The sequence below is a fragment of the Oenanthe melanoleuca genome, chromosome 19, assembly GCF_029582105.1.
Source record: "Oenanthe melanoleuca isolate GR-GAL-2019-014 chromosome 19, OMel1.0, whole genome shotgun sequence".
Classification (NCBI taxonomy): Eukaryota; Metazoa; Chordata; class Aves; order Passeriformes; family Muscicapidae; genus Oenanthe; species Oenanthe melanoleuca.
Window position 1 is genome coordinate 1,706,129 of NC_079352.1, and position 14,915 is coordinate 1,721,043.

At 43.0% G+C, this 14,915-nt stretch overlaps 1 protein-coding gene across 6 annotated transcripts in view; it reads right to left on the bottom strand.

Moving 5' to 3' along the window:
• GGNBP2 (gametogenetin binding protein 2) overlaps positions 1-14,915 on the bottom strand; it is a 17,000-nt gene continuing 2,085 nt past the window's right edge. For 3 of the 6 annotated variants that reach the window (XM_056506381.1, XM_056506380.1, XM_056506379.1), the window contains 12 exons: positions 12,367-12,447; positions 10,597-10,850; positions 9,895-9,993; positions 7,227-7,340; positions 5,485-5,688; positions 4,384-4,558; positions 3,325-3,519; positions 2,624-2,774; positions 2,258-2,383; positions 2,025-2,176; positions 1,391-1,639; positions 1-671 (listed from right to left, as the gene is read on the bottom strand). In XM_056506381.1, the coding sequence (XP_056362356.1) occupies positions 468-671; positions 1,391-1,639; positions 2,025-2,176; positions 2,258-2,383; positions 2,624-2,774; positions 3,325-3,519; positions 4,384-4,558; positions 5,485-5,688; positions 7,227-7,340; positions 9,895-9,993; positions 10,597-10,850; positions 12,367-12,447 (2,004 nt within the window). In that variant the 3' untranslated portion in view covers positions 1-467. Of the gene's footprint in view, positions 672-1,390; positions 1,640-2,024; positions 2,177-2,257; positions 2,384-2,623; positions 2,775-3,324; positions 3,520-4,383; positions 4,559-5,478; positions 5,689-7,226; positions 7,341-9,894; positions 9,994-10,596; positions 10,851-12,366; positions 12,448-14,915 lie in introns of all 6 variants that reach the window. The other 3 variants (XM_056506375.1, XM_056506377.1, XM_056506378.1) reach the window with 1 other exon arrangement.

The window sequence follows — 14,915 nt, forward strand, 5'->3', positions numbered from 1 at the left end:
TGCATATTAATAAATATTCTTTATTTAAATTTTTGCACATTGCGCTTTAGCATATTACATCCAAAACATTTTGCAAATGGATGTCTACTTTGTAAAATCTTATATTCAGCTCCTTGTCATTCTGTACAGAATTATAGGTACAACATTACTTTGCCACTAGTTTGCTTTTTTGTAAGTCTCACAGGAAGAGAAACATTGAATGAAAAGAGATGGCTTAAATTAGAAGAGAGGCTTGCACAGCTATTCAACTAAAGATACAAGCCTGGAGAAAGAACAAAATTAAGGAAATCACCTCCACCAGCCTCCCCCCCAAAAAAAAAAAAAAAAAAAAAAAAAAAAAAAAAGAAAAGAAAAAAAAAAAAAAAATCACATTAATTTAAGATAAAATTTTGCCGTAAGTCACTAAATGAAGTTTGGAAGGAGAAGGCGCAGTAGTCATCTCGAGTTTCAGTGACAGACTGGCTGGCTCAGTTGGCTCCAGCTGTTGCCAGCCAGCTGTTGCAGACAGGCCCCTTGTGGTCGTTGAGGCGACAGTACTTGTTGAACTTCTCCTTCAGGTGCTGCCGGTACTGCTCCCGGTTGCTGTAGAAATTCTTGTTGTTTGCCATGAAGGATTGGATTTCATCCTGGGAGATGAACAGTTCCTCATCAGAAGTACACTCTGACTCATCCTGCAATGAGAACAGGGATGTCAGAGCTGCAGCACTGCCCTCCTGTGCAGCACATCTGGCCCCAGTCTGCCCTGTCACACCAGCCCAAATCCCAGCTGGATCATCTGGACACCCCGCTCACACACAGGGCTCTGGGCTGGGTCAGAAGCAGCAAATTCAGTCGTGAAATTGATCCAAATTTGCTTCAGTCTTAGCACATTCCCATGGGGAGAGGATGGATTTTATTAGAGGGGCTTGGGGGAAAGGTGGGGAAAGAAAAGGGGGGAAAAAAGGAGGGCAGTGAGAGAGAAAAATGAGGGAAGATGAAAAAAAGTAAAGGGAAAGAGAGAGTGGGGAAAGACAGCAGGGAAGGGAAAGAAAGAGAGCCAAGGTTAAAACAAGTGGAAGGAGATGGAAAGGAAAAGGGAGAGAAGAAAGCTGCCCAAGGAGCCTGCAGTGGGAAGTAACATTTGAGGCCTGAAGGCAGCAATAATGCCCACTTCATGTTATGGAATAATGCAATCCTTGACAATGAGCACTCGCAACACGAGTTCTGTCACTGCATTCCAGTGACAGTTTCTCCTCCTCTGCAAAGCATTCAATTATAAGCTTCTCAAGGAACATGCACAAGGAACTGAACAGAACACTGGGACTCAAATCCTCACTGGGACTTGAGTTCTCAGCCTCTAAGACTAAAGCAGGATGCTCCAACCTTAAATTCAAAGGCGGTGGTTACTTACAAGGAGTTCCACTAAGCTTTTGGCACCTTTTCCAGTATCAGGGACAAGTGACATTTCTGTAGTTTCTGCAAACTGTGACACATTTTTCATATGCTCAAACCAAGGCAACTGCTGGCCGCTTTTGCCTGCGCTACAGCAGCTCTCAGCGTGTGTGTCTTTGGTCTTGTCGCGGTGAAACTCTGTGTGCGTGAGATTTCCTGAGGTCTCTCTGCTACCTGCATCTGCCAGACAGCTCCCAAGTTTCTGCATCTGAAAGGGAAAAGAGCCTGCAGTCAACTGCCAGCGGTGTTTAATGTGGGATATTCCAGTTTGAGAGGGAAGCAGAGGGAGAAGAGGAAGGTTCAAAGGTGAGTGAGGGTAGATATTTGTATTTAAATATGTGCCTGGGGAGCTGGGGGTGGCACATTCACTGAAAGTGAGTAAAAGTGCACATCCTTAGGAACACAGAAGAGATTCCACCACAACCTACTCTAGGACGGACCTCAACCCCAAAACTTGGGATGACAAGGGAACAGGAGACAGGAACCTGTTGTCCCATTTTCAGCATAAGTCTCAATGGGAACTTAAAATCCTTCTGTAACTACTTTCAAATGTAAGCATTTAGAGAAGCATCTGGTAGAGCTGTGTTCCTTACATGGTCATTCTCACACTTCAAAGCTTTACTTTTCTTTTTCTTCTTTTTGTTTTTGCCTTTTGTGTTGCTCTCCTCTGCATTAGCCCAGCACTCCACACAGCTGTCTCCATCCTCCTCCTTGTCGTCGCAGCGATGGACGCAGGCATCGTCCCCTGCAAAACACAGCCAAGGTTCCTTTGAGATGCTGCAGCTCTGGGGATATGAAAGCATCATTATCTTCTTCCCAAACCTACCATTTTCATCATGGTTGCAGATGCCCTCAGTGCAGGCCACGTCCGAGCCCTCCCGGGACCCCGTTTCGCTGCCCTCCATGCTCGAGGAATAGCCACAGTCGCTGCCAGTACAGTGTGGAGATAAACCTGAGACAGAGGCCAAAATTACTGCCATCTGTAGGAACTGCTGCACATTCTTCAGTTATGCCTCTACCAAGGAAGAATTCAGAGAACCCCAGACAGGTTTAGGTTGGAAGGGTCCTTAAAAACCACCTCGTTCCACCCCCCTGCCACGGGCAGGGACTCCTTTTTAAACCAAGTGACCACTGTTCACCCCATGAATGGCAAATAGCATTTTTCATTTTTAAAAAGCAACATCTGACATACCTTTCTTGATTTTAGGTGAGCCTAATAGGGTACCACTACTAGGACAAGTGCAAGAAGTGCTTTCATTAGTAACAATTACTTCTACACAGTTGTTGTTGTCTTCGGTGCTACCACAGGCTTTGCAGCTGCTTTCCGTGAAGTTTGAGTTCTCCTTCAAACAATAACAAAAAACACTTTCAGAATCTGAAAGCAGCTCAGCCACCATTTTTGTAAAGGATACTCTTTCCATGAGAAAAACCAGCTGACACTGACTGATAACAGCACTGTTTAGAATTCCTCACAAGTACAACACAACTAAACAAAACCCCAACCAATTTACCTTGACCCACAGTCACAGCCCATTAAGGTCAGCCAAGAGATCCTGAATAATAATTGCACCTAAAGATTCTCCCTCTCCAAAAATCAGTGGTAACTGTCTACAAAAGCAGCATTTGAATCCCCAGGTTCTGAGTGATCTTTAAGAAACCACAGTTGAAAAAATAATCTGGCATGACCTGAACCTCAGATTTAGGATTAAACAAAACCCACCCCACCAAACCCCAGAAGCTGAGGAGTCCCAGGTAAGTACTTTACAAAGGCTCTGCTCATCTAAAATTAAATTCTAGCAGGAACCAAAACACACCAAAATCCCTCAAGAATTCTACCATGGAACAGTGAGCTGATAGATGAAGCCCCAGAAAGCCCCAGCTGTCCACATTTACCTTTGCCTGACTGATTTCCTTCTCTTCTGCTGCCTGCAGAGGAGCAGGGATCTCACACACACATTTATTTTTCCGTCTGTTCTTCCGCTTTTGGCGTTTCTTCTCTTGTTTAAGCTCTCTCACTCTCTCTTCTTCTGAAAACTCTTCACAGAGCTGCTCCAATCGACTAATGCCCTGCACTTTTTCCACAGCCATCTGTTTACAGAGGTTAAATACAGTTACAGAAGTTATCACAATTCAAACTTTTACATTTAGAGAAAAGGAAAACAGCCAGGAATGAAGGGCCAGTAACACAACTATTGTTACAGGAGGAAAATGCCCACCCAGATGCAGTCACTTGGTTTAGATTGCTGGAAACTCATTTGGGGGAGCTCTGGGTTGCACCTATTCACATTTTTCAGTGAAGATTTGCAGATTTTGATTAATTATTGGATCTGTGATACTCTGATCCTGTGGGAGTAAAAAACCTCCAAGAACTAACCAGCTCAATGTTCCATTATGATCTTTCCCAAACTGATTTTCCTCCTCCTCTGGTGTTTTAGAGAGAACAGTTATTATGAATGGAGGATGAACATAAAAAAGATCCATGTCCTATAAAATGGTAATTAATATTAAGTATTGTATTGTAAAATGGTAATTAATTTTAAGTATTAAAGTAGTTCTGTTTGAAGCTCAGGACCCCACAGGATCAGAGTGCATTCAGACCAAACTGAACACAAGAGTTTGCAACCACTTCTTTTTTAATTCAAAAGCACATCCTCCATTTTTACCCACAAACCAACCAAAAACTGTTGTAGCCTGAGCTACTTTCAATGCAATCAGGTAGAAAAACACAATTAATACCACAGAAGGTTCAGTGCACTTTTATGTGCAAGCCTCAATCTTTGATATTCCACTTTATTCCACGAGGGAACGCACTCCGGTTGTGCTGTGCATGGATGCCACACCAACTGCAGGAGGGATGGCACTCCTTCCAGCCCGATGTTACAAAGCAGAAAAACCACAGTGCCAAGGGGCCCAGCTCAGCATTCAGACACAAGTTGGACACAATGTTTTTACCTCAAAGCTCTTGCGCAAAGCATCGACCCCCAGGTAGAAGAGCATCTGCCACGTCTGCTCCTCAGCCCGCAGCTTCTGCCAGATGCGGTGCAGCCTCTCGTACAGGTGGATGCCCAGGCAGGTGAGAACCTCCTCCTGGGCAATGTCTATGGTCTTGGCGTGCCTCTCTCTGCGTCTGGGGGAAAGGGGAACCAAAGCACAGCGCTGTTAGAGCAGCTGGAAGCCAACCAAGGGATCAAAGCAGGGCTGACGTGTTCTCTGGAGGTACAAGTGCAGCTGTGTTTGCAGGAGCAGCCTGGCAGGGCTCTGCTGTGCTGCATGCAGATGCAAAATAGAAAGGAACAGGTCAAAGCCACCACTGTGAAGCAGAGCTGTGCCTTGCCACCTCTGGCTTCATGTGCCACATCCTGCTCTTCCCAGGAGGGATTGAGTTTAAATGCCAGAGATGCATTCTTTTGTATCCTAAAATTTGCTGGAGTTATTTCAGCAAATTATTTCACCATCACTTAGCTCAAGCTGAGCAAACACACAGGGAATTTTGTACATTACTTACCGTGCAGGGTAGAAACATTTCAGTATTAATCTGTTCATTATCCATCTACTACCTATCAATCTGTTAAGGGAAAACTACTGTGAAAGGATTTGCCCTCCTTGTTAAACAGCTTTAAAGGTATCGAGGATGACCTTTAATGTCACTTCCAACTCATTCTACAATTCTCCAATACTGAGCTCAGAATTGTCCTTTTCACTGGAAGGTTTTAGGATGCTTTAAAGAAGTTCAGAAATACACAAACAGCAACAAAACTAACTTGGATACTTGGCATTTGGCAAAACTCAACCAGGGCTCTCTTTCTATTTGGCATATTTGAACACCTCAGTGGACAAGCAGGCAGCTCTAGGGAGTGATCAAACCAGAAGACACTTGGTAACTTTTCCTTCCAAAGCGCTCACTGCGAGCTTACACCGGTACAGATACTCACAACCACGAGTTCATCACACAGCAAAGAGGCAAAAAAAAGCCACTTTGGGCACAGACATGGAAGAGTCAAATAAAGAAGCAAAGCGCTAGATAGCCCACTCTAGCCAATTACATACTCATACCCTCCTGCGAACTCGGGCTCGGCCCGGCCCAAGAGGTGCGCGATGAAGTCGGTCTCGCAGCACACGTGGATGTGGCGCTCGTGGGGGCAGCAGCGCAGCCCCTCGTACAGGGCAGCACAGTAACCCTTCTCCTTGCTGCAGTCCAGCTCCCCTATCAGGATGTTGTAGGCACGCAGCACTTTGTTCTTGCAGTCGGTGCAAAACCTGGGGGGGAAGAGCAAGGTCAGGCTTGGAACGCACCAACGCGGTGATGGGTCTGAACTGGGGCACTGGAGCTCCCAAAAATGTCATTGTTGGAATATTTTGGTTATTATCCACCTAAACTGACCATGAATTATCCCACCTGTTCTACATTATCATCCTGGTTATCATCCACCTAAACTGACCATGAGTTATCCCACCTGTTCTACAATACTAACCTGGTTATTCTCCACTTTAACTGACCATGAATTATCCCACCTATTCTACATTACTAGCTTGGATATCAAACTTCTGCTCACCAAAGCGAGTCCTCAATTTGGAGAAATTCCCACACAGAAATCTCAACACTCAGCAAACCAGTGCAAAATCCCTCTCTCAAGTAATCAACCCCATCACCTCCTAGCAACTCTTTAAAGTGCACTCAAGTGAGTGATAAGAAATAAGGCAAAGTTTCCTCTGGTGCCTGCTGTACAAGAGCAATCCTTGTTTCCACTACAAACATATTTTGAATTATTAGACTGTTGTGCTGATGGCCAAATGAGCATTATTTATAACACAGCATACAGCTCATGTGTGACAGGAGTATACTTATAATTAAAATACAAGCAAATTAAGCTCATTCTGTGTCATAAGAGGAGTAACCTTCAGGAGGCTACAAGATCTCTTGCTGGATGACTCTAAAAATGCAAGTCAGACAAGCTGCTCACATTTCAGCTCACAAATGCCAGCTCTGGATGGTGTTTTTTCCATTTCCTAATGTCTCCAGCCACTTGACAGCACTAAGTCAAACCTATTTTGCTGTTAGACCTATGATACCTGTCTGCTTTCTGTGGTGGAAGGAGAGAAAACAGCAGTATTATTGCAGGTTAGCACCAGGAAGGCAGCCAAGGCAGTGTTTAATGTCACAGGAGATTAAAGTTATTTTGTTTCCAAAGTGTTATTTCCACAGCACCTCCACCCCCACACCCATCTGTGTCCCCACAGTTGATATCAGAACCTTGAGACTGCTGGAAATTAAAACTTTTCAATCAGCACGGCAGGTCCTGTGCACATGCAACTATAATTTAATGATTTATTTCTGCCCTGCAAGAGAGATTTAACAGCACCAGGCATAAACAAGTGGTTAAAAAAGTGCTTTAAAGGCAACACCAAGACTAAAATCTGCTTGCACCAGTGCAGTTCACAGGATTCTGAAATGGCACATACTCTCTGGAAGCCTAAAAACAGGCACAGCCCAGGAGCAGTGGAAGAGTGAATGAGAACACACAATTTTTAAACATTAAATTGTAAATCATAATTTAATCCTAGCCAAAAAAATTAAGCAGCTATGACTTCATCAGAAGTCTCCACATTTTCCCTTTCATTAAAGACAGTATTTCACCACCTCTGTGCAGTCTGGCAAAGCCCCTCATCACCACCAAGCTGAGATCTTCAGCTTCACAAGAAAAAATCCTCTACATTTTGACCTCCCAAAAATGTGCATTTTGTCCTCACAAAAACATGCATTCCAAGAGGAAGGTGTGCTTTCTCCTTTCACATACCTGTGTTTCCTCAGGTAGGTTTCTAACGTTTCTAGGAGACAGCTGGAGTCAATCAGGACCACTTCATCCCTGCACTCCTGGGACATGAGCTCCCACACATCCATCCAGCAACCCCTGCACAGAAATCAGACACAAAACTCTTCATTTTCCTGCTGGGGGTCAGCAAAGAAGCCCAGCAGAGCCTCATTTTTTACCTGACTGCTCCCTGGGAAGGTCCATAGCAGAAAATGATGCTACACTTGCTCTCTTTCCTCTTCCTGTCTTCTCTATTTTTCTTAACTGCTCTTAATTTCTTTGAACTGAGTCTGCTACTGCTCCTTTCACTGTCACATAGTATTACCAAACATTTTTCAGACCTATAACATATATATTATCAGCTAGTTATTTTTCCTAAACAAATCCTATGGAAAATGCTGCTCTGTTTCTTAATTTAATTCAAGTTCTTTAGAAGTTAAGCTTTAACATTTATGGAAAGTTTGGGTGAGAATTGAGATGCAAATTTTGCTGTCCATGTTTATAACCCAGACTCATCATGACTTTCTAATGTTACAGCTGCAAACCAGTTGTGATTTTTAGAATATTATTATAAGTCTAAACATATACAAGTTTTAATACTTGCCAGCTGAAGACAATTTGGTAAAATAACAAAAAGAAAAAGCGAAACAAAAATACCCAAACAACTTTCACCATAAAATATCCTACCTCAAATTTCAAACATCTGTTAGAATATCAAAACTTTACAGCTCACATTTGGGTATGATAAAAGTGAGCAAAAAAATGCACTTTAATAACAAGTCATGTTATTTACAGGCTTGTCTACACTTGACACTTTATCAGAATGGTCACTTCTGTCTTATGGATACAGCAGAGCAGGAAAATGGGAAGCAGCAGCCCCACTGCCTAATTAGAGGAGTTCTGTGTGCCACTACCCATGTGCCAGGTCAAGGGTTTGCATTTAGGAGAGTTTCAAACACTCTGAGCCCCAAATGGAGCTGAGGAGCCAAAAGCCAGGCACAGACTGAGGACAGCAAGTAACCCTGGAGTGGCACGAGCTGCTTACATAACTCCTCTAATTAAACACACAGCTCCAACTCAAAGCCTTTTTTGTGTGCAGGAAATGCCCAACAGATGCAACTCATCTCAAGGAGATTCTTGTAAAGATGTGGAGCAGGAGCTCTGTGTCAAGAACAATCCATTAAGTTTGGTCTGTGATAACTGGGTGACTCCACAGCCCAGGCAGAGGCTGTTTGTGTCCTCTGCAGGCAGATTTATTGGAATTCATATCAATGTTGATACACTCTGCTCACTTCTGTACAGAACAGAGGGATTGCAGCTGAGGAAGGGAGTGCAAGTCCTGCTTCTTCAGCAAGCTGCACTGCTTGCCCACATGTTCTCTGATCAGCCCAAAGTTTTACCTGCAGAGTATAAAATACTGTTCTTCCTCACACTCCCTATTAACCTGCCAGCACCCAAAATACTAAGGGGATTTATTCCAGCATGAATTGAGGAAATAAAAGCAGCATTTTCCTTTCTATTCATTCAGCTTTAGAATTGTTCTACCTTGCCAAAGTGCTAACTGCAGGTTCCACAGCATCTGTTCTCACACAGAAAAGATTAAGCTACTAAATATAAAAAACCAACCAAAACCCACTTTCAAGATGCTATGAATTTGCTTTATTTAAAAAAGAAATACACACATATATATATACATATATATATATATATATATATTCACCCCTATATTCTCAGGATCTTGTGTAACATAAGCTTTAAACTAATTTAGTGAAAGGCCTGTAAGCACAATATAATAGAAGATAATGATTAGTTCCCAGTATCCTCAAGCAGCACAGGCAAAAATCAAGTGTCAAATTCCACATGCCTGGTATCCCAGGGGATTTAACTAAACCCAGAGAGACTCCAATCTGCATAGAAAAATACATGTCCTGTAACTGGAAACCATGAGCAAGCTTTCACAGGTTGGAGGTTTAACTAGCAGCAGAACACAGCTGAGTGAAAAAGATCCAGACATCCCAATTAAGCACAAGGGACTAATTTATTGGTCATCATATGAAAAAATAAATAAATAAACAAAAGGAGCCACACCACAAACAAGAAACCTCCCTAAAATCCACAACAGATTTACAGTGAGTGTTTTTCTGCTTAACCAGCTGGAATAAATAATTTCAACTTCAAGACAGAGGCATATATGCATATTGTTCAGTGGTGGATTCAAAACATGCTGCCACTTTTGAGAAAGTGCATTTTATGGAGTTCCAGTTTTAATGCTGCATCCAACCACAATAAAGCTTTTGGTTAACAGTTGTGCAAGCCATTTTTAATAATCCCTTGCAAAATGATGTATATTTATTTAGCAGGTACCCTTTGACCTCAATGTGAGAAAATCTGCTGAGCAACCATTCAGGTCTAGAGCACAAAAACCAGTTTGTCTTTCTGGAGCATTGCTTATATCATAGTGCAGAAGCCATCCAAGCCCTGAGCATGCCCAAAACTCCTGGTGCTTCTGTTCCTCTCCACAATAACTATTTAGGTCTGCTACAATCCAACTGCTACCAGATCAGAGCATAAAAATTGGTCTCAATGCTTAAAAATAAACTAGTCTCAATACTTTGCTTCCTTAAAATACTGTGCACATTAAACATAGACTTACCCCAAAGGTTTTGGTTTGTGTGTGTCCAGGGAGTGGAGTTGACACCTCTTGTTCTTCTTACTTTTGGGAATTGCATCAATCATGTCATTCAGTTTGGACCTATGAGGAAAAAAAAAGTGAGGAACTTTGTATTCTGGAAACCACTGGATCAGATTACACTACCTAACTCTCTCCCCCCATCCCAATCTCCTCAACTCTGCACTAACCTTCCCTACTTTTCCTGCTAACTGGAGCAAGAAGAACAAGCTGGAAGGCCAAGGCACACTGTGCTGAGCACTCACTGTTTGCTCTGCTGACAGCTCAGGAACTAATGGCACTGGGGGATTCATTGTGCTCACCAAGCCCTGAAGGTTTCACTTTCTCACTGTTACCTTTCCACCCATGAGCAACAAACTTTAGTGGAAAAAATCAACACTTATTTTATTTTTTCACAAGTCAAGTAATGAGGCAAACACTCTTCTTCCTGAGACCAAGAAAACCCCGCAGCACCTGTATCAGACTGAACATTAAACACTGGCACCTTCCAACTGCAATCATGGCACTGCAGCTGGTGCTATCAAAGATTAGCTTTGCTTTTCTCCCAGTTTAGGCAACAAAGAGCTGCAATTATGGATGTTGAGGAGGACAGTGTGTTGTGACAGCTCAGCACGGCCAAGAAGGCAGCACACAGAGCAGGGATGGCACCAGCAGGCTGCCACTGACCCATGCACGTAGAAGAGTGTGTAAAGCTTCTTGGCATCAGTCATGCAGCTCCGAGTGACTGAGAGCACCCCCTTGGGCCCCACGGTGAGGGGCTCCAGGGCAGGGTTCCCTGACTCCACCAGCTGGGAGAAGAGGCGCTCCACGCTGCGCCGGCAGCCCACGCACGGCACCAGCTGCGACAGCGCGCTCAGCACCTCCCGCGACGTCACCATCATGGCAATGCTCAGGTCCTGCTGCTTCAGCATGCTGTGTCTCTGCAAAAAACAACACAAAAATAATTTCATCAGTTTGTTTTCCTTCTCTTTCTTGCCTCCTTTCATTACAAATGCTGCTTTGGAATAACCGTCCCAACTGGGAAATGCTTTTTCTCCACCTTGGCGCAGGTGTTGTAGGAAAAGTTTTCATCTTCTGCTCACACTCGTTTTATCTTTGGCACACAGAAAGGAAATTTCATGGAAATCTCAGCTTGCTCTGCTCAGACCATGACAATTTTCCTGGAAGGCTAAATGCCATTTCCCATTACTAGCTGGAATTAAAGAAAGCACACATTACTACCCAGAGCAAAGGCTTTGACTTCAGCAGTGAACATCCAAAGTCTGCTATTAATAGAACATTAATGAGAACACCTTCTAATATTGCTTACATCAATAAACAGTTGTAGATGTGACTCCTGGCCCCTGTGTCAAACACATCCAGGCACACATCCTCACTAAAAGCACATACCCTTCTAGTCCTTCTCACTGCTGAATTACTGCCTTGGCTTTCAGCAGCTCTGGGGTGCCACCAGCAGAGCTGTGCAGAGCAGAGAGTCCCTTCCTCACACCCCAGCACACAAACCCACATTTGAGTTGTATCTGCACAGGGAAGGTCATGCCAGCAGAGTATTTTCTGTATTACTGTCACATCACACAGCCAAACGCTCCTCATGCACAAAGGATTTGCCACAACTTCAGGGGGAAGGAAGAAAAGACCATACAATGCAGCAGAACTCACATCCACTGAAAAGAGAAAGTTCTCAGCTCCTTCTATGCAATATGAAAAGCAGAGGTACCATCAGGTAACATTTAAGGTTTGTGTTCTTAGAGGAAGGCCCATTAAATCATCTGCCAAGCACTATCACTCTGCAATAACCCTCCTTCCTGTAATTAATTGCAGGAGTCACAGCAAAGCAGGAATGAGCTATTTTCACAGCCCAGCTACACTTGGCATGCAGCACGTGTCTGCACTGCTGCTGTCAACCCTGAGCAAGGCCCTGCAGCTGCAGAGCAGCAAACTCTGGACATGGACACCAAGGGACACCACTCTGCAGCTGCTACAGGTGTCAGAATCGGGCACATCAGGTTCTAGGATCAAAGTTTCTGGGGTACCACAAAACCAATTCTCACTACTCATCTATATAAAATCTACAAACTGGCACATAAATTCTACCCTGGTGTGGGTACTAATCATTCAAGCAATCTACACTTCCACTTGGAAAGGCAGTTCAAAACTGTTCAGAAAAATACAACTCAGGATGTATTGAGAAGCTGTAGCTGCCACTGTAAGCTCTGAGCTGTCAAACATGCAGAAATTGCCTCCTGACAAGACAACGTGCAATAAACTCTGTGGAATCCAGAGCACCACTGAACCCAGTGCACTTTGGTACCAATGTGTGATTGCTCCCAGGTGCTGACGTGTCTGAGGCATTCCAGGAGCCACAACCTCCTGGAGAAGCAAAACCACAAACCTGAGGAAAGCAAAAAATCTCACTTCTTAAGAAGCATTATTTACCTGGACAAACTGTTTCAATTGTGTACTGTTATTCTGATGTCCATCGAGGTTCAGCACGTTATCAGGAAATTCCATCACCATCTATAGAAGGGAGGAAAAACAACTTAAAGAGGAGCTTTCAGACAAAACAAACAAACAACAACAAAAACAGTCAAACACAGCATTGGTTGTTTTGCCTTCTTGGGGAAAATAAGAGTGAAATTATGTTAAATGCTCATTCTTTTCACATAATTGCTGGAGCTTGGGAAAGGATAAAAGTAACTGTTTAAAATAGGGAAGGTTTCAGCAAAGTAATAAATGCTTCATTAATAAAATGTTCTAGAGGCAGTTTATAAATGGCAACTCTTAAATAGCTGTTAAAAAGCTAAAGTTGCTAAATGGACCATCAGTATTTATATTAACATCTACATTATTTGAGACCCTGCTTCAGTTTAAAAAAAAAAAAGAAAATACAAAAACCAAAAAAAATCTTCCACACACTGAGATCCAAATGGACCCAACAGCATAACTCAGTTTACAAAGCTCTGAGGAAACAGTCACAACAGTTTAATGACAGAGTCGACTCCTCCAAAGGCTAATTTCAAACCATATTAACCCAACAAGGTACTCCAAGGCATAGTTTGCTTTGTGTGATTGCAGCTGCAACTCTCGAGAGGCTCAAAGCAAAATGTTAAGCCCAAAGAACAATGTGATTACTTGTAAGTAATTAATAACGTTTCTTATCAAATTACTGAGAAACAAAGAGGGCAATTTCTTGGGAGGAGGCAGAAATCAGGAAAGTAACTTTCAGCCAAAAATCCAACTGTGCAACCATGGAATAAAATGAAAGCAACTAGAAAAATGTGTAAAGCCTGGCTTAGCTCTCCTCTCTGTCCAAACTGAGAAAGAGGGAATTCGTCAATATGAATGCTGAAAGTTCACGTTAAAATCGGAAAGATAAAATAACTTTGGTAAAAAACACCAATGCAAATAAACACCAAATAAAATTGATTCATCCCTTTTCCTTCTTCCACCTTCCCCCAGCTGAGAAGGCAGAGTTCCCTGCTGTCTGCCTAATTGCCACCTCTACCTCCAGAGAGCTCTCACACTCACTTTTCCAGGCACTGAACACCACTCAAAAATAAAAGCATTTCTCTGAGAGCAAGGCAGTTTTGCCATCCCGTGTGCCCCAGTCTGAGCGCGGGCACAGCTGCCTTATCTCTGAGCAGAGCTGTGCCAATCCCAACCCCCAGCTCCTCTGCCAGCTCCCCTCACCCCTGATCCATCCCCAGCACTTTCTGCTGCACATTCCCAGCTTTCCTCCATCACTAATGTGGTGTTTCCGTGGGCCAGGAGCTACAAGCAAAAGTAAAAGCTCTATCTGCTAATAACAGAGACAAGAGATAAATCTGCCTGTTTCTCCCCCCTCACCTTCATCTCCCACTATCAGACAACACCCTGAGGTATTTTGTACAACAGAGCAAAAGAATCAAAGACTAAATTAATTCATCTGTCTGATGAGATTTTATTAAGTGGTTAAACATCAACCACCATCACACCCTGAACTGGAAGGGGAAAAAAAAAATCCTGTAATACCACATCAAATGGAATGCCTTCTAGAAACCATAAAAGCTGCTTAAGAAATGAAAAGGGTTCAATTCTGAAACCTCCTTTAATTTCTGGCTGAGCCAGAAGGAACAGGGAAGTGTGGTGGTGAAGAATGCACTCAGGGCAGCAGGATCTCCCTGCACCTGAGCTGCTTCCTGGGCTACTACAAAGCCAGAGCACATGGGCCATCCACTCCTCATTTGCAATCACCAGCTCACCAATTCCAGGTTTAAGGCACAGATTAACTCCTCCAGCTAACAGGCACAGTTGTTCCCATTGTTTTTAAAATTCGACTTTTCAAAGGGGTAACAGAAGCCAGTTACTATCAATAACCACCATTATTTTTTAAAGATGGTGCTGCAGATGTAAAATTCTGTTTCAAAGACAGCTGCATGTCTTGTAATAGCTCTCATTAAGTATTTAAAAAATAAATTATAGATGACAGACAAGGAAGCTCAGAGTTCATTCACTTGCTTCTGCAGATTTTTTTTAAATAAAAGCCTCCAGAAACCACCTAGAAATCCAAATAGTTTGTAACAACAGTAACAGAATTTAAAAGAATATATATATATAAAATGGACACAAGGTAGGATTTTTTTTTCATGGTGAGGATGACTTGCACTTGCATAAATGCCTTTCCTGCAGATGCATATAAAACTGATTTACAGCTAGAGGCCCTTTCAATCATGAGAATGGTGTAAAAAGCAGAAGGGCAGCAACAATACAGTGCAATTACACAGAGTTTGGGCCTGGTGTTAAATTCTGGGACTAAATCACAAATGGAATTTTAGGTCTGCTGAAGTCATCCACCTGGTAGAGCTGCGTTTTCCCTCTCAAGTTATTACACACAACAAAAATAAAATAGAGTGTGGCAAGTCTGCATGACACAAATTAATGGGTAGCTTTTGCAGGGAGTCCAGGAAGGAGAGGGAAAAAATAAAATAAATAAATATCCAAGAGCT